This window comes from Stegostoma tigrinum, chromosome 11, assembly GCF_030684315.1.
Source record: "Stegostoma tigrinum isolate sSteTig4 chromosome 11, sSteTig4.hap1, whole genome shotgun sequence".
In the NCBI taxonomy this organism is placed as follows: domain Eukaryota; kingdom Metazoa; phylum Chordata; class Chondrichthyes; order Orectolobiformes; family Stegostomatidae; genus Stegostoma; species Stegostoma tigrinum.
In genome coordinates, this window is record NC_081364.1 from 9,406,961 (window position 1) to 9,432,158 (window position 25,198).

Below are 25,198 nucleotides of genomic sequence, written 5' to 3' on the forward strand. Positions count from 1 at the left end.
TAGCTAAAGATACATTGTATTTTTTCTCATGGGTACATATCTACCTTGAACCCTACTCATCTCTCTTTTTGAAAGGGTGTCATTTTTTTGTTTTCTCCACCAAAATGCATTTTCAATCGACCTGCTCCAGTTCAATATTTAGATCCCTAAAATCTGCCCTTTTACTTAACAAACTTTTACATTCTTTTGTTAAAAGTGCATTGGTAGCTTCTTGCCAAAATATAAACCGACTGGCCTCCATGGTAAACAACGTAAAATAAAATTTATGATCTATCCAGCCAAGCTTCACTTTGAGATATAACTTCTTCAGTATTATCAGCTGGCATCATTACAGAATGAAAAGTCTAAATTCAAGAGAAATTAAAATTGTCTCACTTGCCTGGTAAATCTAGTAGTTTGGCAGTAGTTTTGCAAAAACAGTAATACCTGCAAGTCTAAGTGCCATATTGGGAAGTTGAGAAGATTCACAATTAATTTTTGTGAGCTGTCATAATTTTATTTGGTCCCAAGAAAAATGAAAGAAACTGTAAGACCCCAAAAAGAGGAGGAGAATTCTTAAGTAAATTAAAAACAAAGGGAAGTGGTCCATCCAAATTTTCAGATTTAAACTGTAACGGCTAATGAAATATGGCATTAAGTTAATTGACTTGCTTCGTTTAGTTCTTTTACGATGGAAGTTTTGTTTAAAGCTAGAATCCTTCTGGCACAGTTCTTTCAGTTAATAATTGAAACTTGGAATTCATTTTTAAAAGTTAAATGGTTCCCTTGAGATTGTGACTGTATAAAGTCTTTGTTTTAGAAGAATAGTTTATCCCAACGAACCATTAGTCATCAGTAAACAGAGAATAGAAAACAAATGCAAAAACCATCATAAACAAAACCAAAGGGTAGGTGTGAAGTGAGTGAAGCCCATTCAAAGGGCCATTCTCTCAAATGATAGATACTGGCATTCTTGCTCATTTATTCAACCTCCACTGACAAAGGAATTACGACAAAACAGAATACAAAACAAAGAGATTATTTCCATCTGAACACTTTCAAATGGAATTTGTATAATAGCAGACTTTCCTTGAGCTGTCAAATCATAGGATGCTTTTTGAGAATCGACAACTGACTACAGAATTAGAATTAAAAAAAGAAAATGCAGTGGGTCAAAATATTTGAAATTTGACAGGAAGAAATAGACCCACAATCTGTGTTGAATAGATCGTACTCAAGTTTAAAAGATTTGTCCAAGTTGCCAATGGACCAAACACATATTTCCAAATTTTCTTAAGACTTATTCTGTACAACTGCTTTGCAAGAGCAACTCGGAGTACTAGCCCACATTTTGAACCATGAACATGGTATCAGACTATTCAACACAAAAATTAATCTACCACAGATTATTTAACTATTCTTTGTTAACCCTTAATAATTGTGCAGTCTTACAGTTGACCATACTATTGTTGACCAACACTCACATACAGTCATTATCTGGATGGTTTTGACCTGACACATATCTATTCTTAGCTATGTAAGCACAGCCATGCAAATGTGCTCATGACTCCAAGCGTATTCCCTCAGCCCCTCCTATTTTATATTTATATGCTGCCCCTCAACTTCATCACCCAAAAGCAGAGCATCACTTTTCACAGTGATATCATCATGTAATCAGTCTCAACACCAAGTCACTCAAAACTTTAAACATCTCAATTATCAGACTGTTTGTCTAACCAGAAATTTTCTCCAACTCAGAGCCTTTAATTCCCATTACAAATTCAGTTACCTAATTATGGATTACATATCATCTCACACCGAACAAAATTGTTATCAACCTGAGTCATACTAGGCCCAGACATGAACATACAACCACTGAGCTGTACCACCAAAACCATCTCTTTCTACCTCTATACCATCACCAGACTCCATCCCACTTCAGCTCATCTGCCTGGAAAACCTTCAGCCATGTGTTTTTACTCCTACACTTGCTATTCCAATATATACCCCTTGTTGGTCTCTTACATGTCACATTTCGTAAACTTGTATCATTCAAAGTTTCAGTCCATTTCCTTACTCACATTAGAGCCTGTTCATCCATCACCTGTGCTCATCAACTCAAATTGGCTCCCAATTAAGCTATGCCTTGATTTTAAAATGATTGATTCTTGTTTGTGAGTCTTCCCAAAGCTGCACCCCACTATATCGCTGTAACCCTCTTCAATCTCACACCTCTCCAAGATCTCAGCACTCCTGCAATTCCGATCACAGCAGCATTCATGACTTTAACTGTATCAATATTGACAACCACATCTTTACTTATCAAGGTCATAAAGATTTAACAAATGACGGGCTGAATGGCTTCTTCCTGTATTGTACCTTTTCGGGGTTCGAACATCTCTGAATGGCTTCCAATGTAATTATGTCCCTTTTACAAAAGGAAGGGACACAAACTGTACACAATCCTCCAGATGTGGTCTCACTAAGGTCATATGCAGCTCTAGTAAAACCTTCCCATTTTTCTAACTGCATTTCCCTTACAATAAACAAAATTATGTTTGCTTTCCTAATCTCTTGCTATATCTACATAGAGTAACCTTTTGTGAGTTGTGTATCCTAATACCCAAACTGCTCTTTTATATTCTTCCGGCCACAGTGGACATGACTACATTTTCCAATATCTTGCCATTTTTTTGCATATTCACTTAAGCTTTGTACGCCTGTTCATCTTTCCTCCATTTTGCCACCTTTCATGGGATGGCCGATTACGAATTAGCTGGTCATGTAAGAATGAGGCGCACAGATTCACCATTTTTGGCATGAGATGCACAAGAGACGGACAGCATTTTAAATACAGAGTGGTAATCGCCTAGAATTCTGTATCCGCAGGCATGGCAAAAGTCCAGAATAATGATTTCAAAAAACAAATGAGATGGGCATTGGAGGGAAATAAAAATTTGGATGGGGTAAGAGAAAAGAAAATGGAAAGAAACCAGCCTTATTTCTCTACAAACAGCTGGTTTAGATTCAATGGGGCAAGTAGTCTCTTTCTGTGCATTACAATTCTACACCAGACTCATTTACCCTCCACCACAATGGATGATTATTCCATGTATCCAATTTATTTATTTTAGCCTTTAATACAGATCATCATTTTATAACACTAACCACTATTTTTGAGTCTCAATTACATATTGCTCCATGGCACCTTCAATGAGTCAGAGGAATTAACAACCACTGCAGAAACAGAAGTTATTTCAACTGAAATTTCAGAATCGCTCGTATAGTTCTTAAATGTTTGCATATGCTTGTTGAAACAAGATATCAAATGGCCAAAGTCTGCATCCTTTTCATGTCATTTATTCCTACAGCAACAGTGGCAGAATTTGCCTGTTTAAAATGTACATAAGTTAAGAAAATCTAATTATCCCTTTATTTGAATGCTTATTGCCTGCCATTCCCAGGACGAATTCTATCTAACATGAAAGGAGCTAATGATGTTATATTTACATAGCAGTTCAATGACTTCCTTTCACAGCCGATACCCACCTTTCAGTCAGCAAAATCAAGTCTAAAGCTCTTCGGTGATGGAAATCACTGTCCTGGACAAGTAAAAAAAACTTCAAATCAAAACTTGCATCCATAATACAAATGTCAATCCTGCACGAATGCCTAACTACAACTAGAACCCAGATACAAGAGATTTAGGACAGTGAAGAAAGGTTGCGAGGTTATGGGTTCACTGCCAGATTTCATGATTGAAGCAGATTTACATCAACATTAAGAATAAGTTATGACAGCTGGTTAAAGGAAAAGGATTAAAATTATGTGAACTGAACAAGTACATAGCTTTCAACTAAAAACTTTCAACTGCATTTGGAGAATAAATGCCAACAGAAAACATGTTTCCTCATTGCAATATGGTGTAATTCATTGAATCTCCAATGTAAAAAACGCACTGCATTCATATTTCTCTCAGAAGTGCATTTATTGTGCCCCATTAGATAAGTCAAAATCAGGTTTATATTAGCAAGGTTTTTTTTGTTTAAATCCAATTGTAGGATGCCAGTATGCATTTGTTGCCCATCTTTTGCCATCCCTAATTACACCTGAGAAGGTAGTAAGGGAGGCAGGGTCTAGTGCTTTCTTGCTGGACTGTTAATCTCGAGATTAATATTCTGAGGACCTGGATTTGAATCCCGCCATGGCAGATGGTGGAATTGAATACAATTTTCTTAAAAATCTGGAATTAAGTCACATCTGATGACCACGAATCCATCATCCAATGCTGGAAAAACCCACCTGCTGACCTCTTCTAGTCTATCAGGATTCATATTCAAGGGAAAACACTAATCTTTTCATGTAAGTGGGAGCGTGGGTTTGCATATCCAGAATCATTTCAAAAGCAACCCTTTTTCCAGGAACATTTTGAGATATCACATGGGCCACTTGTTGAATGATAAATTAATTTCAACACAGGTAAAGCAATTTCTGAATTAGTGACAATTAAATTTAATTAGATATGCAAACAAACTGCTTTGAGAGAAGAACCTGCGGAGCTTTAAAAACTGTCAGATCACCAATGTGGATTCAAAATATCGAGTGTACCGTTCTATGTTTTTAAAATATTCCAATACACATCAACAATAATGTAAGAAGACAGGATCTGATATCCATTATACTCAAAAACCTAAGCAAGCCAATTTGGACAAATAAATCCCAATTATAAACAAGTTTATCTCCTCACAGGCCAATTGCATGACAGTTTACTTTTATTTAATACTTTTAACGTGGTAAAATAGCCCAAGACCCTTCAAAGACTCACTCATCGCCTGCCCAGCTCTTCTGAGCCCTCTAAGCTATTCTTTCCAAAAAGATTCACCTTAAGTTCTCCTAATCCCATGACCACAAATATGCAACCTAAATACCCTTGCTAGTCCTCATGCACACCAAGTCTGCACATGGTTATCTCTCAGGCACTATCTCTGCCACCCAGTGTGTAAACAGCTATTGTTACCTCCCCCAAAATACACCATAAACCTCAAACTCTGCTCTTGTAAGCTGCTTTTGACAACTGTGCCAGCCTCTTGCATATCCTTCAAAATCATGGCTCCACTACGCTCCAAAGAATAACAACTTTATAGAGTCATTAAATCATAGAGCACAGAAACAGACCCTTCAGTTCAACTGGTCCTTCCCAAACTACATGTAGTCCCACCTGCCTGCTCCTGGGCCATATTACTCCAAACATTTGTTATTCATATATCCATCCAAATGTCTTTTAAATGTTGTAATTTTACCCACGTCCACCACCTTCTCAGGAAGTTTATTCCACATACAAACCACACTCTGTTTGAAAAATTTGCCTCATGTCTTTTTTAGATCTCTCTCCTCTGACCTTAGAAAAATGTGCCCCCTAGTCTTGAAATTACCTATTTTAGGGAAAAGGCAACTACCACCAACTCTATCTATATACCTTTCCTTATTTTATAAGCTTCTATCAGATCACCCCTCAATCTCCTTAGTTGCACTGAAAAAAGTCCCGGCCTGTCCAGTCCTTCCTTATAACTCAAGCCTCTCATATCCAGCAACATCCTGGTAAATCTCTTCTGAACTCACTGCAGCTTGATAATTTTCTTCCTATAACTGGGTGACCAGAATTGGGCACAGTATTCAAGAGGCCTCACCAATGTCCTGTACAACCTCAACATAACGTCCAAACTCGTATACTCACATGACTGAAGAATGAAGGCAAGCATGCCAAATACCTTTTCAACTAAACTTCAAAGAATTACTCATCTACACCCTTAGATCCTTCTCTTCTACCATACGACCCAAGGCCTACCATTAACTCTACAAGACCTATCCTTGTCTGTTGTACCAAAATGTAACACCTTACATTTATCCAGATTGAATTGCATCTGCCATTTTTCAACCCATTGACCCATTTGATCAAGATCCCTTTCAAATCTGAGAAAACCACCTTCAAATGTCGACAGCACTACTAACTTTGGTGTCATCTGAAACTCACTAACCATGGCTTCTATCTTCTAATCCAAATCATTTCTTCACCAGAGACAAACAGCATGGAAACAGACCCCTGGGTCCAACCGGACCATGCTGGACATAAGCCCAACCTAAACTAGTCCCACCTCCCTCATCATTTTCCTCCTTCTGCATTGACTCACTTATCTTTCATGTTGTTTTTGAATTGATGAACCACACAATCCTCCACTAATGATAGCGATGATTGCCCTCCAGTGGAACTCAGTTCTGTTCTTAACTAATTAAATCCAAACTGCCATTACCAGAAGTTTCTCTTCCCAATTCAAACCATGGAAGAATGCTTCTCTACCATAAACCAATCCTGGGCTCCATCGCTTCCTCATCCACATGCTGCCCCTTGACCATAACGCATACCAACACAGGATGAGCTTTTGCTTACAGGCTGATTACTCAGTGGGAGCTACCACTGACGAGGGTCAGCTTTCATGTGTAGTATACAGCCAGCCTTCACTGAGGTAGCAATTCAAGCATTAGGATAAGGAGTTTACATTTCAGATTGTGGGTGGCCATAAGATAACTTAGATGGGAAGTTAGATCAACAGAGCTCCCGAGAGGGGCTGAACGCAGGGTTACCTTTTAGACAATTCAAGAAAATAATTTTTCTTTTGCATCAGACATGATGTATATGCACAAGAATTGAATGCAAGTAAGAAACCATGTTCATTTGCTCAAGAAATTAACAGACATTTCTTGATCCAATGCTAGATATTTGATTTCACCCAAGGCAAGGAAAAAGATCCTCCAGCCCTGATATCCTAACAGATTACAAACATGAATATGAAAGGTTCACCAATGGTTTTTTCTGAAAATTTGACACAAATAAAAGTCCTTCTAGCCTGTTTGGCATCTGTTTATGAAATTCAACTCCCAAAAATTAAGCTGAAACCAACAATTTTCCACTCAAACAACTTGCGATCTAGCCAAATGTGTTTACAAAGGGCAAAGTGACTCATCATCAACTTTCCTTGTACAGCAGGCTTCCACAATGTTAAATCGCCAATTGTTTTAACCTTCATGTGACAGCTTGGCCCAGTCCTGCCTGAAGCATTTTGTACACTTCAGCTTACAGCTGTAACAACAGGTGAAATACTATGATTCAAGTCATTTCAAACCATATTACAACCATTTTAAGTGTGCAAAAACTTAACTACAAATTTACTCATCTGAATCTAAGTGCTTACATTTGCTGTTTTCTTAGAAAGCTGATGCTTTTATTTAGCAGAGACTGTTAAAGTACAATAAACTGACCATTATATGATTTCATTTTCACAAAATACAAAGGAAGAATCAGATCTCAATTTTAGACACAAGCACATTTTCTGCAGTCAAGAATCGTATAATTAATTCAAGAAAGAAAAGACGTATATTTATATGGTACTGTTCACAATCACTGGACAACTCAAAGACCTTTATAGCCAATGACGCACATTATGAAGTACAACTTCAAGTGGTGGCCACTTTGCAGTCAGCAAACTCCCACAGCAGTATTATGATCATGATCAGATCACTTGTTATTGTGACGTTGAATGATGGGTAACTATTTGCCAGAACAAAGGACATAGGTTCTTTTACAACACCTGAGTGGGCTGATGGAATTTCAGTTTCTCAGGCATAAGGCTGTACCTCTTAACAGTGCAGTGCGCTCTCACTACTGCATTGTATTATCAGCCTTGATTTGTACTGAAGCTTTAACGTGAGACCTGAAGCCAGAACCTTATGATTCAGATGTGAACATGCTACCAACTGAGCCACAGCTGACAGACGAATTAACAAAACTGCATGACATCTTTCTGGCATTCATCAGTAAAATATACAACAAGCCAGTTTCTGTAATAAAATGGTATAGAATTTAGATAAAGCAAGTGCACACTTCTAAAGAGAACAATGCTGGTCATGAATACTGACTGGTGAAGTCAGGAACTGGCAAATGCTTCAGATAAAATTATGTTGGGTGGGTCATCAAAAATACAGCAAATCAGATTTATCAATCTCTCAGAGAACTTAAAAGGCGTTCTAAAATTTTTTAAAAATCATGACGTACTTCATGAGAAAAAGGTCAGAAAAGCTAAGTGACTCCAGATATCTCAAATTATAACCTTTGATTAATTCAGTATTATTTCAGAAGTGACATTTTCAACTTTAATGAAGACTTTTTTCCATCCATTCGCTCCTGTACATAGTCAAAAATACATGTAAAAGATTACTTTTTAACTGAACATTTGGAAACCATTTGCATTAATTAAAACTTTACCAAAGATATAACTTGTTTGTGCAGCATGGCTGGTAACAGAGTTTTAAAGTCACTCATGATATATCCAGTGTATATCTGAACTCCAGTGATATACCATTGCTCCTTAGGCCTTAATACCCCATGTAACAAAAATACTTCAATTCAGTTGTAAAATTTGCAGTGCAGAAAGCCTCAACCACATTTTGATGAAATTACTTCCTGACATCATTCACACCCCAAAACTGCCTCTTGGCCTTCAACAGTTTTGTTCTAATGTTAAGATTATGTTCCCTTGTTCTGAAGTCTACCATCAGAGCAAATGGTTTCTTTATACCCCATCACTTCTTTTAATCATCTTGAAGGCATTAGCTACATTACTCTTTGATAACCCATACTCAAGCGGCTATAAACTGTCTATGCAACTGTTGTCGTAACTTAGAATCATAGCATCACAGAATCCCTACAGTGTGGAAGCAGGCCATTTGGCCCATCAAATCCACACTGACCCTGCAAAGAGCATCCCACCCAGATTCACCCCCTACCCTATCGCTGTAATCCTGCATTTCTCACGAATAACCCACCTAGCCTGCACATCTCTGGACACTTTGGGCAATTTAGCGTGGCCAATCCAGCTAACCTACATATCTCTGGACTGTGCAAGGAAACCAGAGCACCCAGATATGAGGAGAATGTGCAAACTCCACATAGTCAATTCCCAAGAATTGAATCTGGGTCCCTGGCACTGTGCGGCAGCAATGCTAACCACTGAGCCACCCTTAACCTTTTTTTTTGGTCCAATGCTCCATGATATATGGGGGAGGGAGGAGCTCACGGTTCACTTGTCAAGTGTCTCAGCAGAATGAGATGCAGCATTTTTACTGAAGGAAAAGTGATAATGGGGTCTCATCAGCTGTTCAAGCAGCAGCCAAGCCCAACATCCCCACAAACTCTACCAGATGTTTCACAGGAGCTAAACCAAGACAACGCTCCCTCAGAGTAGTTCTTTCAAACAGATTAGGGCAAAAATTTGAAGTGTAAATGACTGGTAACTTTAAAAACTTGTAAAAACACAAATATGGTGCAAGTCTCACATGTACATTGCACTTACCTTCCTCAGCATTCTGAAGCTCATGACAAACAATTATGAGGTGACTGTAACATGGAATCACGTATTCCTTAAATAACTCATGCCAATATTTTGATCTGATGTAAATGGACTGGCACAATTGAAAAGCGAACTATATACCTAAACAGCTCCCAGCACGATTAAATAATACAATTGTGCCTCCTATGCAAAAAGGAGGAATCAAGTTGATGTTTCAGGTCAGGATCCTTCTTCAGAAAGGTCCCGACCCAAAATGTTAACTTTCCTGCTCCTCTGATGTTGCCTGGCCTCCTGTGCTCCTCCAACTCCACACTGCATTATCTCTAACTCCGGCATCAGCAGTTCTTACTATCTCTAAACTATCAAACTTTCCAAAATAAAATGAAGATTATTTTCTTTCCTTCAGGTGCAAGTACAAATTCCACATCTTGAAATCACTTGGAGTAAGACAGACAATAGTAATTTCTTGATTAATTTCATACTCATGCAGTGGCCATCTATTAAGATCTGGACATACATTGCTATTTCTTCATGGCCTGAGCTAAAATAGTGTACTTTTTACCTATCAGCATTGTCAGGGCACCAGCAGCAAACTTCACGATTCAAGAAGAAGATCCACTACTTCCTTCTCAGAGGAAACTGGAGGGCGGGCAATGAATGCCAACATGACCAGCAAAAAACAATCTTTAAGAAATTAGGCTTAACATTCAGTTATTCAGGAGGCACATGACAGTTCTGAGGAATGAGCACCTTGTACTTGTTACAACGTTAATATCCTCCTTGCTGGTTATGTTATTGGACTAGTAATCTGCAGATCCAGACTAACATTTCTGCTTTCACTGTACAGGATAAAAAAGCATCCCAGTAAATCAGGAGGTGATAGAACTTGGTGAAATTATAAACACTGGCGAAGTTATAACGAGTAAATTTGTGGAACTGTGGGCTGACAAATCCTCAGGTCCTGATGAAATTCATCCTTTCGTCTATTTTGTGGTAGTAGATGTGTTGATGATAAATATTGCGATATTCTGGACAGATTTAATCAAATTGGAAAACAACAAACATAAATCCTCTATTCAAGAAAGAATGGTGGCAGAAACGAAGAATCAATAGGCCAGTTTACATGACATCAGAACTTAAAAACAGGAGTGGAGAAACTCAGAAGATAAGACAGCATCTGTGAAGAGAAAAACAGAGTTAATGTTCAGAGCCCAGTGTGAACCTTCTTCAGTTCCGATGGGTCAAACTGGACTGAAAATGTTAATCTCTCAGAAGATGCTGCAAGGTGCTGAGTCTCTCCAGCACTTCCTGTTTTTATTTCAGATTTCCAACATCCACAGAACTTTGCTGTGATCATTGCCATGGCTAATCTCGATGAGGTGCCAAAATCAATTAAGAATCTTGAAAACTCACAATAATCTAGAAGAGTCAGCATGGTTTTGTGAAAGAGAAATCATGTTTAACTAATTAATTAGATTATTCGAAGGAGTAACATGAGCTATGGAAAAAAGAAAGCCTGCAGTTGGAATTTCCCCAAAGACATTCGATAAGATAACACTATCTGTCAGGACGTTAGTGGAGGAGATTCTTAGGGACAGGATTTAATCACATTTGGAAAAAGATGAGCTTATCAGCAATAGGTAGTATGGCAGTGTATGGGGCAGATCACAACTCACAAAACATGATTGGATTTTTTAAGGAAGTGACAAAGATGATTGGTGAGGGCAGGGTGGTGGATGTTGTCTACATGACGTTAGCAGGATCTTTGACAAGCTCCTTCATGGCAGCCTGACACGGATGGTGAAGTCACATGGGATCCGCAGTGAGCTGATAAGATGGATACAGACCCTGCTTGGTCATAGAAGACAAAAAAATAGCAGAGAAACAGTATTTTCCTGACTGGAGATCTGCGACCAGTGCTGTTCCGCAGGGATCAGCACTGGGACTTCAGGTGTTTGTAATATACACAAAATGACTTGGGAGAGAATGCAGGAAGCCTGATTAGTACGTTTGCAGATGATACAAAGATTGAGAGAGCTGCAGATATCAGAATGATTGCCAAAGGACACAGCATGATATAAATAGGTTGGAGACTTGAGCAGAGAAATGACAGATGGAATTTAAACTGGACAAATGCAAGATGATGCACTTTCAAAGGTCTTAACGTAACTGGGAAATTTACAGTAAATGGCAGAACCTTTAGTAGCATTAACATACAGAGGGATCAGGGCATACAGGTCCATTATTCCCTGAAAGTGGTAACACAAATGGATAAGGTGGTCAAGAAGGCATATGGCACACTTGCCTTCGTCAGTCAGGGTACAGCATATAAAAACTGACAAGTCATGTTACAGCTGTATACAATTTTAGTTAGGCCACATTTGGGATATTGTACATAGTTCTGGTCACCACATAACCAGAAGGATGGGGAGTGTTTGGAAACGACACAGAGAGAGTGTAACAGGACAGTGCATGATTTGAAAGGTTTTAGTGATGAGAGAGATTGGGCAAACTTGGTTTGTTTTCACTTGAACATTGGCGGCTGAGAGGCAACTTGATAGCAGTTTAGAAAATCATGAGGGGCATGGACAGTCAAGAGTCCTTCTCTCAGTAGAAATAGGTGGGGGTGGGGGGGGGGTGGGGAGGTGTTGGTTAACAGTAAAATGAGTAAAACAGTAAAAAGTTTAAAGGAGATGTGACAGGCAGTTTTTTTTTTAAAAACACAGATGGTGACAAGTGCCTTGAACGAGTTGCCAGAGTTTGTGGCAGAAGCAGGTACAACAGCAAACTTTAAAAAGCATCTTGACAGATACATGAACAAGCTGGGGAGGGATATGGACCGCACAGAAGCCAAAGAATTTTAGTTTAGAAAGGGATGTGTCTGTGCAGGCTTGGTGGGCCTGTTCCTGTGTTGTACTGTTCTTCGTTCATTAAAGGTTATTGTGTCACAACAGGAGCTCTGTGTAGAAGTGACATATTAATAGGACAGACTGGCTAGCAGGGTAAAAAGGACATGCAAAAATGGATCTTTTTCTGATTGGTAGGATGTAATAAATGGAGCCCCACTGTGGTCTGTGTCATGGTCTCAACTGTAAAGAATTTATATCTTTGGTTTACGTAAGGCAAACAAAAGTGCAGATGGTAAATTAGCAGGTGATACATAGAGGGTAGGAAAGTATACTCTGAAGAGGACACGAGAAGAATGCAGGCTGATACGTTTAGTGAGTGTCAAAAATATAACAGATAGAACACCATGTGAAAAAATGTAAAGTTGTTCACTTTGGCAGGAAGGCTTATTAAACAGAAAACAACTGCACAATTCCAAGGTGCAGAGGAACTGCGGCATGACAGTGCCAAAGTCACAAAAAGCCAGTTCGACAGCAGAGCTGCACAGAGTCAAACAGCATAGCAAAAGGTCTTTGGCCCACCATTTCTGGCCTGACCAACAAATACCAACCTGTATTAAATCACTGACCTGCACTGTAAGCAATTAAAATTAAGATAACTAATGAAATGCTGACTTTTACTCAAAAAGAACTGAACATAAAAGTAAAGATAACAAAGTGTGAAGCTGGATGAACACAGCAGGCCAAGCAGCATCTCAGGAGAACAAAAGCTGACGTTTCGGGCCTAGACCGTTCATCAAAAGTAAAGACTTCAGTTTTACAGGGCATTGGTGAGACCACATGACAAATATTATTTTAGTTTGGTATCCTTATTTAAAGAAGGATGTAAATGGATTGGAAGTGGTTCAGAGGCGGTCTTACTAGAATGATATCTCAAATGACTGGTTTGCCTTAATGAGCAAAGTTTGGCTTGATTGGACTTACCGCAGTTTCAAAAACAAAATCATACAAAATCCACCTTGACAATATGAAGATAGAAAGTTTGCTTTTGCAGGCCACTCCAGATTTAGCAGGTGTTGTTTCAGTGTTAGGGGCAAAAATGAGGCAAAAAAAAAATTCTCTCACGGTTGTGAGACATTGGAACACTGTCTCAGAAAACGGCTAAGGCAGAGCTTAGAACTAAGAGCAGCAGAGACAATTCAGACCCTAGAACCTGTTCTACCATTTAAAACAATTTATTACCAGAGATGATACTGGAGTTAAATAGTCGGAATGGGATGGCTCTGGGGGTATTTCAACATTGACTCAGACCTCATGAGGTTTCATGACATCAGAAAAGAAGGTTCCGAGGAACTATCACCTCCTGCAATCCTCATCTGATGAATCTGTGGTTCTCTGCATTAAACATTGCTTGGAAAATAAGAGTGGCAAGGGTGTAGTGTGTATTCCAGATGGGTGACTTCAACGCCCATTGTCACCGTGGCTTAATAACAGCACTGCTGAACAGCTGGCCAAGTCTTGAAGAGTGATCTTCCAGATTGGATCTGCAGCAAGTGGTGAAAGAATGAACAAGAAAAGTGAAAAAAAACAAACTTGATCTCATCCTCACTAATCTACTTATTACAGGGCACATCTGTCTATGGCAGTATTGATAGAAATGAGCACCAACTGCTCTCGCCGAGACAGAATGTTTGTCATCACTCCGAGGACATCCTCAATCTTGTTGCTTAGCAGTATCACCTGGCAAAGTGAGACTGACATACAAGCTCAAAGTTGTGTTGTTGAGAAGCTACTGCCCCTCATGATCTGGTATATCCTTTACTGCACCATTACACAGTGATCAAACCAGATCCAATGAGAAGGGCAGCATGCCAGGAGCTGCACCAGGCATACCCAAAAAAAGTGCCAACCTAGTGAAGTTATAATGGAGCTAAAGCTACAATAAATCTACAATAAGCATGCTAAAGAGTGGAAGCAGCATACTATAGACAGAACTAAGTAATTTCAGCGAACAGATCAGATTAAAGCTCTTGTAGATCTGCCATTTCCAGCAGCGAAGGGTGATGGACAACTCAATAACTAACTGGAGGAGAAAGTTCTAACACACCCTGATTCTCAATGATGCATCCCAAATTACAGGAGATTTGGCAAAGAAATTTGACAGAAAAGGCCTGTATCTACACGGAAGCGAACAACAAATACCTCAATAAACATAGGATTAAATATTAGCACAGCAAGTACTTCAAAAATGCAGATGTAATTGCATACTTGCTGAATTTTAAGAGAAAATTAATAAATCACACTATGGTCAGAGCACAACTTTTCTCCACAAACATGTAAATGATAGGAGATTTTAAAAATTCAGTTACAGCCAACTACCAAATTTTCTTTATGCTCTCCTCCAAGTTACTCGTGTTCTTTAGTAATTCTGCCTTCATTTATAAATTCAATTATAATGCTCATATTATGACATTAATTCTCTTCAGGAATAAATTCAAAAATTAGATAAATTAGGCTTAATCCAAAACCTCTTAGGCAAATTCAATTTGGTGTGAAAAAAATTTTAAAATATGCAAGAAAAGGCTTACCTGAAACCCTTCTGTTTAATCTGTTAATAATTGGTTCTGTAAAGGGGGAAAAAAAACAAATCAATTTTCATTAAATAGTTTTAGCATTCCTGTAGAAGTTACACAACAAGATAAACTATTAACAATGTGCAATAGGTGTGTACATGTTACTACACCTTAGAGCAGGGCGATGTGGTAGATCAGTAAGCACTGGGGGTTACAGAATATTATCGTAAATAGCTCACAGACTACATGGAAGATTTTAATTATCTTAAAGCTCTGGGTTCATACAGACAAAACCAAATGGCCAATGCTTAATTGCTCAAATCCAAAAGCATATAGAGAGAAACCACAGTTTGATATCAGAATTTGAAAGTGTTCACTTCTTGTCAAGGACAATATACCAATGTTGAAACAGGAGATTCAAAGGCATCAATATAGCAATGAATGTTCAAATTCTATTGTTCAACTTGTGCTGCACGAAAGCTTACACATGATCACTATCTTGTGCAATGTGCATATTGACAGGAGGGCTTGAAGAGGAGACAGCCAAATATTCATAGTAAAACAAAGAACACAGATGCTGGAAATCTTCAACAATACAGATACTCAGTGGTTCTGGCAGCATCCATGGAGAGAAGGCAGAGTTAACATTTTGGGCCCAGAGACCGCCCTCCTGAAGCTTACCTGATGCTGCCAGGACTGGTGAGTTTCTGCAGCAATTTCTGTTTTTGAACCAAATTTTATCTCTTCAAATGTTCTACCTCAAGGGTTGTAACTGCAAGGCAGTTATTTTCCAAATAGTAATTATTATAAATATATACTTAAGGGAACAAATACATTTTACATGTTTTAAAAAAACTGCAGATGCTGTAAATCAGAAACAAAAACAGACATTGCTGGAAAAGCTCAGCAGGTTCTGACAGCATCTGTGAAGAGAAATCAGAGATTACACTTTGGGTCCAGTGACCCTTCTCCAGAACTAATGGTAGCTAGGAAAATGTCAGTTTTATGCAGTAGATTGAGTGGGGAGAGGGAGTAACGAGAAAACAATAGGTGAGAACAGAACCCAAAAGAAAAAGAATCATAGAACCCCTACAGTGTGGAAACAGGTTCTTCAGCCCAACAAGCCCACACTAACCCACAGAGCATCCCACCCAGACCCATCCCCCAAAGAACAGTTGGAGAGACAAAGGAGTGGATAACAATCTGATTAGGACAGTGAATAGCCATTAATGAAGGTTAGGGTCACTTTTGCAGGCAGAACGTTGGTGTTCTGCAAAGTGGTCACCCAGTCTAGGCTTCATATCCCCAATGCAGAGGAGGCCACATTGTGAACAGCAAATGTCGGGGAACACTTCAGCCATCAAGAATATTCAGTCTCTAATCTTCAGCTAAGCGTCCTCCAAAGCAGCCTTTGAGATACACGGTAACGCATAATCGATAAGCAGAAACCGATAGTCAAGCTCCATACCCACGAAGATGGTCTCAACTGTGATCTTGGGTTCATTACATTACATTGCATTACATGTGACCCCCATCACACTGCTCTATATCTATAAAATCGTCCTGTTTTGTCATCATCACCCGGATAAATTGTTATGATCTGTCTACCTTAACTAGTTTGTACAGTTTGGTGACTTAGGTTAGGCCCTTTGCATGCAACTCATACCTATAATGTTGTTCCAGTCATTTTGTTTGTCTCGAGCACCACATTTATTTTTACTCTTTTGAAATTATCTCTCTGCCTCATTCAATCGGATTATATGTCATCCATTCACTTGTTATTCAGCTGATGATACTTTACTCACACCATCTAACATCCTGGATCACCGACAGGAACTTATTATTTGGCATTCCAGTCACCACTTATGCGGTCTTTTGAGTTCTCTGCCCATATATTGTGTGTACTTCTTTCTCACTTCACCTGATGAAGGGGCTATGCTTTGAAAGTTTGTGAGTTCAAATAAACCTGTTGGACTATAACATGGTGCCATGTGACTTCTGACTCTGTAAATACCAAAATTCGTAAAGGCAAGTAAAGCTTTTGTCATCTCCCAGATGGACGAAAACGTAATGCTGACATGGAGATGAACGTGAAGAGCAAATAGACTACAAAGTATCCCAAGGGATTCATTAGCCGTTGTCAATCAAATCTCAAGCTGCATGTCACTCCTTCCGCTCTATTTGAAGAGGTGATTATTAGTATTAAAGCAGATATACGCATATTTAGTTTGGCTGTGTCTAACAAGGGTTTCATATTTCAATCTTAAAAGCTTCTGGAGACACCAAATTGGTCCCATATTCAACAATACTCTTAAAGAAAGGCCCCAGGTTTTCAAACTGCACGTGCTGAACATATGTAATTAAAATACAAAATTTGTGAAACACCACAGAAGATTCAGACACAAGGATAGATTAAGTTTTTATTTCAATAACCTTTCACTGGATGCTAAAATTTCAATATTTCCTCATACTTGTATTTCTTAATTATACCTTCTCTAAAGACTTAATTTGATTTTGAATGCTCGCAGGCCAACACTTTGCATACAAGTTTTATACCCCTTCCTGTAAAATCTAGAAGACCTTTAGTCTTTTACATGGACTTATCGGTATTTAATGGCAAGACACTGATTCAGATATCTTTCACAGCATGAAGGCTACTCTTGTTTAAGAAAGAGTTCCTGTCTCTTTATTCAAATTCATTACTGGAAACACTGACATTGAATGCTCTTCAATACTTCTTAGCTTACATGCTTGCAAATATGCCAAGAGTAAAACCTGCCCTCAGCCAGGGGAAACCATTAGTTCAGATCACTTCACATCTCCTATGACATCAGCGTAATAAAATGTGAGGCTGGATGAACATAGCAGGCCCAGCAGCATCTCAGGAGCACAAAAGCTGACGTTTCGGGCCTAGACCCGTCATCGTGACATCAGGTTGCTTTTGCCACTGGTGATAAGGAAGAAAGGAAAGCCCTGATGTGTCTTCCAGTCATTTCCACTTGCACTCAACAAAATTCACAAAAAAAAGTCTCTCAATAAGTATTCAGTCATTATCTTGAAATGCAAAAACTGTGCATGAACAGTTTCCTTCCCAATAGAGTAAATGTTATTAGATTAGATTAGATTCCCCACAGTGTGGAAACAGGACCTTCAGTCCAACAAGTCCACACCGCCCCTTGCAGCATCTCACCCAAACCCATTCCCCTGTAATCCACACACCCCTGAACACAACGGGCAATTTGGCATGGCCGATCCACCTAGCCTGCACGTCTTTGGGCTGTGGGAGGAATCTGGAGCACCCGGAAGGAACCCACGCAGCATGGGGAGAATGTGCAAACTCCACACAGACAGTCGCCCGAGGCTGGAATCGAACCTGGGTCCCTGGTGCTGTGAGGCTGCAGTGCCAACCACTGAGACACCATGCCGCCCCAACCTCCACATCCTCTCCTCCTGTTCCAAATGATCTATAATTTTTAAGCTAAATATGATTGCTGCTCAAGGAAATACACACCAACCTAAATCAGATACTAGCATTGAGTTCACAATGTACAAACACAGTAAAAAGTCTTGATTTACCATGATACTAACATCCACAAAGCTTGTTTTCCACTGCTATCACACCATCACCACCCCCATCTCATGGTGTACTTGTTCATCAAAATGAATGCTGTCACTACAAACATAACACTCATTTAGATTATAGTTACATCAGTTTTGCAGTTACTTGTCTAAACTAATAACCAGAAAACACACGTTACCATCTCACCATGTTTGTTTGTGAATTTGAATTCAGTTCAAATAGAAATCTGTGAAAGTGATCATTAAGCAGCTGGATAATTAGTAATAACTGTTAGCAAAGGAAACCTGCTATGCATACTTAATTAGACCTGAGAAATTCCAGTTCTACTGCAATGTGTTTGATTCTGGATTTGCCTTTAAAACAGACTAGCAAGCCACCGAGTTGTCAGGACACCTAAGGATCAGCAAGGAGCTAAATGGATAAAGCACCATGTCCTGACAATAAATATTGAAGGTGATAAATTTTGAATGACAGCACAGGAAGCCTGTCCAAAATCTAGCACATAAGTACTAAGTGCAGTAACATTTTGCTGCAATTTTACGGGTGTATTCTTATATGATCTCAGCCGATAATCGACTGGACATTTTCAACTGCAGAGTGAAATCTCGATTGATAGTGTCAGAGATAGTAGGAACTGCAGATGCTGGAGAATCCAAGATAAAGTGTGGAGCTGGATGAACACAGCAGGCCAAGCAGCATCATAGCAGCAGGAAGGCTGACATTTCGGGCCGAGACCCTTCATTAGAAGGGTCTGATCATCTGATGAAGGGTCGAGGCCCGAAACGTCAGCCTTCCTGCTCGGCCTGCTGTGTTCATCCACCTCTACACCTCGTTATCTCCTTCTTGAGAGTCAAGTGTTATATTTGCAATTTAATTACCTGCCAGTCAATGAACATATCCTCAAGAGGCTAACAATGTATTTTTAATGCAAGCACAAAAATAGCTTGCACACGTAAGAATTAAAAGACTCTACATTACATTATATAAGAACTAATTGATACAGTCGTATTAGAAATACCAAAATAAAGATTCAACCATTTTACCATTATTAATAATGCTGCAGAAACTAATCACCACAAAACGCTCAGATCCAGAAACCAACATAAAAGGCAACATCCTCTCAGCCCCTATCTCAGAATATAAGATATTTCAATATCAATACTCTTCTAAACTTCAAGTACTGATCCAATCTGCTCTTTCTGCACTTAACAACCCTATCATCCAGGAAACCAACCTGGTGAACTACCTCTGAACTGACTTGCATCCAATTTCATCTCTTCATTTAAGGAGAAATCCTGCGCACACTACTTCCGATACAATTTCACCAATGCCTAAGACATGAATAGCAAATTCTCTCCACTTTCCTTTCAAACCCCTTTTCATACACTAAATAAATTTGAAAGAATCAGATTTAGAGTCATGGAATCATACAGCATGGAAACAGATCCTTCAGTCCAACTCGTCCATGCCAATCAAGTTTCCTAAACTAAGCAAGGCCCACTTGCCTGCATTTGGTTCACATCCCTCTAAATCTTCCCTATTCACGTCCGTGTCCAAAGATCTTTTAAATGTTGTAACTGCGTCCGCACCTGCCACTTCCTCTGGCAATTCATTTCACGTACAAACCACTGTCTGTGAAAAAGTTGTCCCTGAACTCACTTTTTTAATCTTTCATCTCTGACCTTAAAAATATGGCCCCCAGCTGTTTTACTTCAGTACAAATAGAATTACAAAACTTTGAACGTAAATTTAAAAATCGGGAAAATGGTGCTGAGTTTATTTTGCTGATACAGATTGCAGTCAGAATTCAATAGGAAGGTAAATATACAGATGTTAACTCGATTTTAGCAGATTTTCATGTATTTACTCCTACCTTGATCATCCCACATGAAGCTACTAATTTTCTTCTCAAATGCTATTTGAATCAACTCTACCTGGGATGAGACAAGTTCAGGAAGTCTCAATTCTCAGTTCCTTGATGGATTCATAGCCTGCAGTTACTCCAACATTTAAATCGATGCAGATCAGCAAATTCCTGTCAAGATACTCCAACTACAACAATGAGGGGCATTTTAACACTTCTTAAAAACAAAACAAAGGTCTGTATCTTAACAGTCAGTGAGCTGCTACCTTACCATTATCACAGTATCAGGTAACGCAGCAGCTTGGTGGCAATAGAAAATAAGGTGTAGAGCTGGATGAACACAGCAGACCAGGCAGCAGAGGTGCAGGAAAGCTGACGTTTCAAGTCTGGACCTTTCTTCAGAAATGGGGGAGGGGGAAGAGGACTCAAATAAATAGAGGAAGGGGGAAGTGATGATGGAAGGTGGACAGATGAGAAGATAGGTGGGAGGGAAGATGGACAGGTCAAGAGGTAGGGATGAAGCTGGATAGGAAATGGAGGTGGGGATTCACTGACCAACCCCCATCCCAAATCCCAACCTATAGTCACTTTACTGGCTCCGTCCCCGCCTCCTTGACCTGTCCATCTTCTCTCCACCTAACTGCTCCTCTATCCGTCGCCTATCACCACCTCACCCCCTCTCCCTATTTATTTCAGAGTTCCCTTCCCCGCCCCCATTTCTGTAGAAGAAGTGTCCAGACCCAAAACGTCAGCCTTCCTGCTCCTCTGATGCTGCCTGGCCTGCTGTATTCATCCAGCTCTACACCTTGTTATCTCAGATTCTTCAGCATCGGCAGTTCCTACTATCTCTGAGCTTGGTGGCAGTGTTGCATTGCACCAGTTATATCAAAACCCAACTTCCCCTGGAAAAAAAACAACTTACCAACATGAACAAGGAAAGAGAACCTTGCAAATGAGGCAAACCCTACTTTAACAATTCTGGAATGCTGGGAGTGCAACAACAAAAAATTGCTTGCAAAGAGCATATTGAAGCATGAGCAACTAAAACTAAAAATACCTTGGAAAGCAGAAACAAGCCTAACAAACAAACAGTCAATGAAACTCATTGTCCATTAATAAAGACAAGTTTCAATCACATCTGTTGAACTGGAACCTCAAGAATTTTCTACAGCAGGAAGTTATGACCACTGGAATCATTCTTCTTGTAACCATTTACTAAACAAGAACCCTCAGAGCATGTGGAAACAGGACATTCAGCCTAACAAATCCACAGTGACTCGCTGAAGAGCACCTCATCCAGACACATCCCCCTACTCTATCCCTATAACCCTGCATTCCCTATGGCTAATGCACCTCACTTAGGCATTCCTGAGCACTGGGAGGTAGCAGGAACTGCAGATGCTGGAGTCAGAAACAATTCAGTGTGGAGCCGGAAGAACACAGCAGCCTAGGCAGCAGAGAAGCAGGACAGTTGACATTTCAGATCAGGACCGTTCTTCAGAAATGGGGAGGAGGAAGGGAGCTAGTAAATCAACAGAAAGGGGACAGGTGGGGCTAGGGAAGGTAGTTAGGATGGTGATTGGTGAATGCAGGTCGGGAGTTGTGGTGATTGGTCAGTGGAACGGGTGGAGTGGATAGGTGGAAGGGTAGACAGACAGGCTGTGTCAGGTCAAGGAAGTGGGGATGAGAGAGAAGGTTGGATGAGGCTGAGGTGGTGGGGAGATCTGTGGGTGCTATCAGTGTGGCACTGGAGGAGGCCCAGGATGGACACTCCCAGGGAGTGGGAGGGGGAGTGAAATTTGGTTGTCATTGGTCACGTGCAGAGTGCAGATGGTCTACAAAACACAGTCTCTGAGCCTATGCTTAGTGTCGCCCATGTAGAGGAGGCCATATCGGGAGCAACAGATATAGTAGAGCAAGTTGGCAGATGTAAAAGTGGGCCCCTGTCTGATGTGGAAGGGTTGTTCCCTGCCTTGAATGGAAGTGAGGGGCAAGGTGCGATTGCAGAGAAAGGTGCTGGGTGTGGTGTGGCTAGTGGAGAGTGTGGAGCAGGCAGGGAAGGTGTAGGATAAGCAGTCGCTACGAAAGACAGATCGGGGTGGGGAAGGAAATATCTCTTTGGTCGTAGGATCGGACTGTAGGTGGCAGAAGTGGCAGAGATTGATATGCTGGATGGGGAAGTTAGAGTGGTGGTAAGTGAGGACCGGGGGGTGGGGGGGGTGTCTGTCACTAATTTTGTTGGGGTGGGGTGAGGTTTCAGGGCAAAAGTACAGTAAATGCAATAGAAGCAGTTGAGGGCATTTTTGATCACCAGAGGTTTGGGGGGGGGGGGGGGGTGGGGGGGCGGCAGTGGTGGTAAGGAGATGTGTTGCGGTCCTTGAAATAGAAAGACATCCGAGATGTCCAGGAATGGAACACTCCATTTTGGGAGCATGAGGGTGGGTGAGAGGAGGTGTAATCCAGGTTACTATGGGAGTCAGTGGGCTTGAAACAGATGTTGTGTTGAGACAGTTACAGGAGATGGAGACAGAGAGGTCCAGGAAGGGGAAGTAGGTATTGCAGATGATCCAGGTGAATTTGAGGTTGGGGTGAAAGGTGTTAGTAAAGTTCATGAACTGTTCAAGCTCCTCGTGGGCAGTCATCAATGTAGCAGAACAGGAGGTGGGGGACAGTGTCAGTGTACCAGCAGAGAAAGGATGACTGTACCACATATCCTACGAAGAGGCGAGCATAGCTTTGGCCAATCTGAGTGCCCATAGCCACCATTTTGTAGGAAGTGGGAGAAGTTAATGGAAAAGTTGTTCAGGGTAAGGACAAATTCTGTCAAGCAGATGAGCGTGTTGGTGGAGGCGGGTTGGTTGGGCCTGCAGGAGAGGAAGATGCAGGGGGCTTTTAGGCCATCTGCGTGGGCGATACAAGTGTATCGTGATTGGATATCCACATTCAAGATGAGGTATTGGGAGCCAGGGAATTGGAAGTCTTGGAGGTGGTGGAGGGCATGGTTGATGTCCTGGATGTGGGTGGGGAGTTGCTGGACCGGTGGGGAGAACAGACACTATCAGGTTCAGCAGAAAAGAGTACAGTTGTGCAGGAGCAGGCAGAGACAATGGGCTGGCCAGGGCAGTCAGGTTTTTGGATTTTGGGAAAGGGAAAGGAGATAGAAATGGGCAGTGCAAGGTTGGGGAACAATGAGATTGGAGGCTGTGGGTGAGAAGTCACCTGAGGTGATGACGTCACGAATGGTCTGAGAGATGATGGTTTGGTGATCAGGGGTGGGATCATAAATCGAGGAGGCGATAGGTGATGATGTCAGAGAGTTGGCACTTGGCCACAGCAATGTAAAAGTCAGTGTGCCATACCACGAACGCACACCCCACCCCTCCGATTATCTGTGGGTTTGTTTCCTAGTGAGGTTAGAGTTGGAGTGGAGGGAATGGAGGGCTGTGCGTTCCATGGGGGAAGAGGCCGGAGTGAGTGAGGCAGGGAGAGAGATTGAGGCGATTGATGTCACAAAGCAATTGTAAATGAAGAGGTTGAGGGAGGGTAGGAGGCCATGGGGTGGCATCCAGGAGGAGGAGGTTGGTTGGAGACAGCAAAGTGGGTCTGTAGAGGGCAGGTTGGACTCTCTGTCAAAGAAATAGGCACAGAGGCAGAAGCAGAGGCAGCAGCAGTGGAAGAAGAGTTATTTCTGAATAGTCTGGGTAATTTAGATTAGATTAGATTCCCTAGTGTGGAAACAGGCCCTTCGGCCCAACAAGTCCACACTGCCCCTTGAAGCATCCCACCCAGACCCATCCACCTATAACCCACACACCCCTGAACACTACGGGCAATTTTGCATGGCCAATCCATCTAGCCTGCACATCTTTGGACTGTGGGAGGAAACCAGAGCACCCAACAGGATCCCGCGCAGACAGAGGGAGGACGTGCCAACTCCACACAGACAGTCGCCCAAGGGTGGAATCAAACCAGAGTCCCTGTTACTGTGAGGCTGCAGTGCTAACCGCTGAGCCACCATGCCACCCATTCAGTTTTAAATGATGCCTTCCCTTATTATCAGCACAGCTCTGTAGGGCATCAATTTTTTTTTAAACTTCACCTTCTGAAAATTGTCATGATAAGCACAAAAGATATCCTGCACTTCAGAACAAAGTGGTTTCTCTACAGTAAAACAAAGCTCTCAGGGCCATTCTGCATAACCCTTGTATCAACTGTACTCAACAGTCTCTGGAAAAGTTTAAACACACAAGATAATAAGAACAGTTGCTCTGTAGAGATGTAGCAAAGTTTTAAAATGATGGAAGCAGGAAACAGTTGCTCTAAATAAGATGGCCTAAAAACTGATGCATAGTATATGGACAGAACAGAATACAACGACAAAAGATTAGTGGCTACAGCTTGTGAACTAAACAATATTCTTCTGTTGGAAGCACAAAGCATCTTAACGCTTCCACTCATTACAGATTCCACTTTCTTCTGCTTGATCAAATGGCCCGCACACATTCTCCTATTCTCCGCAAATCAATCAACTTTTCCTACCCTCAGTAATTTGTACTTTTTAGAACAATTCTATTATTTTCAAGCTACCTATCGAAGATTCTTACAAAGGACATGGCCTGCCCTCAACCAACCCACCCAACTTGTTCGATGTTTCTAATAAGTGCTATTCAAACTAGTTAAACACTATTCAGTGGGATTTCCTGGACTCGACTGCTATTAGTTTGCTAAAATATTAACTCAATTATTGTTGCACAAATTTGGTCAAACAAACCAATAATGCAGACTACTGGTCTTGATTTTCTTTCATCTAGCTTATCACACCTTTCAAATATGGCCACGACGTCAACTTGCAATCTATCACAGATAATTACTATGTCTAGTCATTCCATAAATTTACGGCACATGATGTTATGTTTATATGAAAATTACCACTAAGGTATATGAAATAGCCATCA

The 25,198-nt window shown here is 40.7% G+C and overlaps 1 protein-coding gene across 1 annotated transcript in view; it reads right to left on the minus strand.

Moving 5' to 3' along the window:
- Positions 1-25,198, minus strand: part of prkar2aa (protein kinase, cAMP-dependent, regulatory, type II, alpha A) — a 307,283-nt gene that overhangs the window by 122,331 nt on the left and 159,754 nt on the right. The window contains exon 8 of the mRNA XM_048547783.1: positions 14,815-14,850. Within this exon, the coding sequence (XP_048403740.1) occupies positions 14,815-14,850 (36 nt within the window). The remainder of the gene's footprint in view (positions 1-14,814; positions 14,851-25,198) is intronic.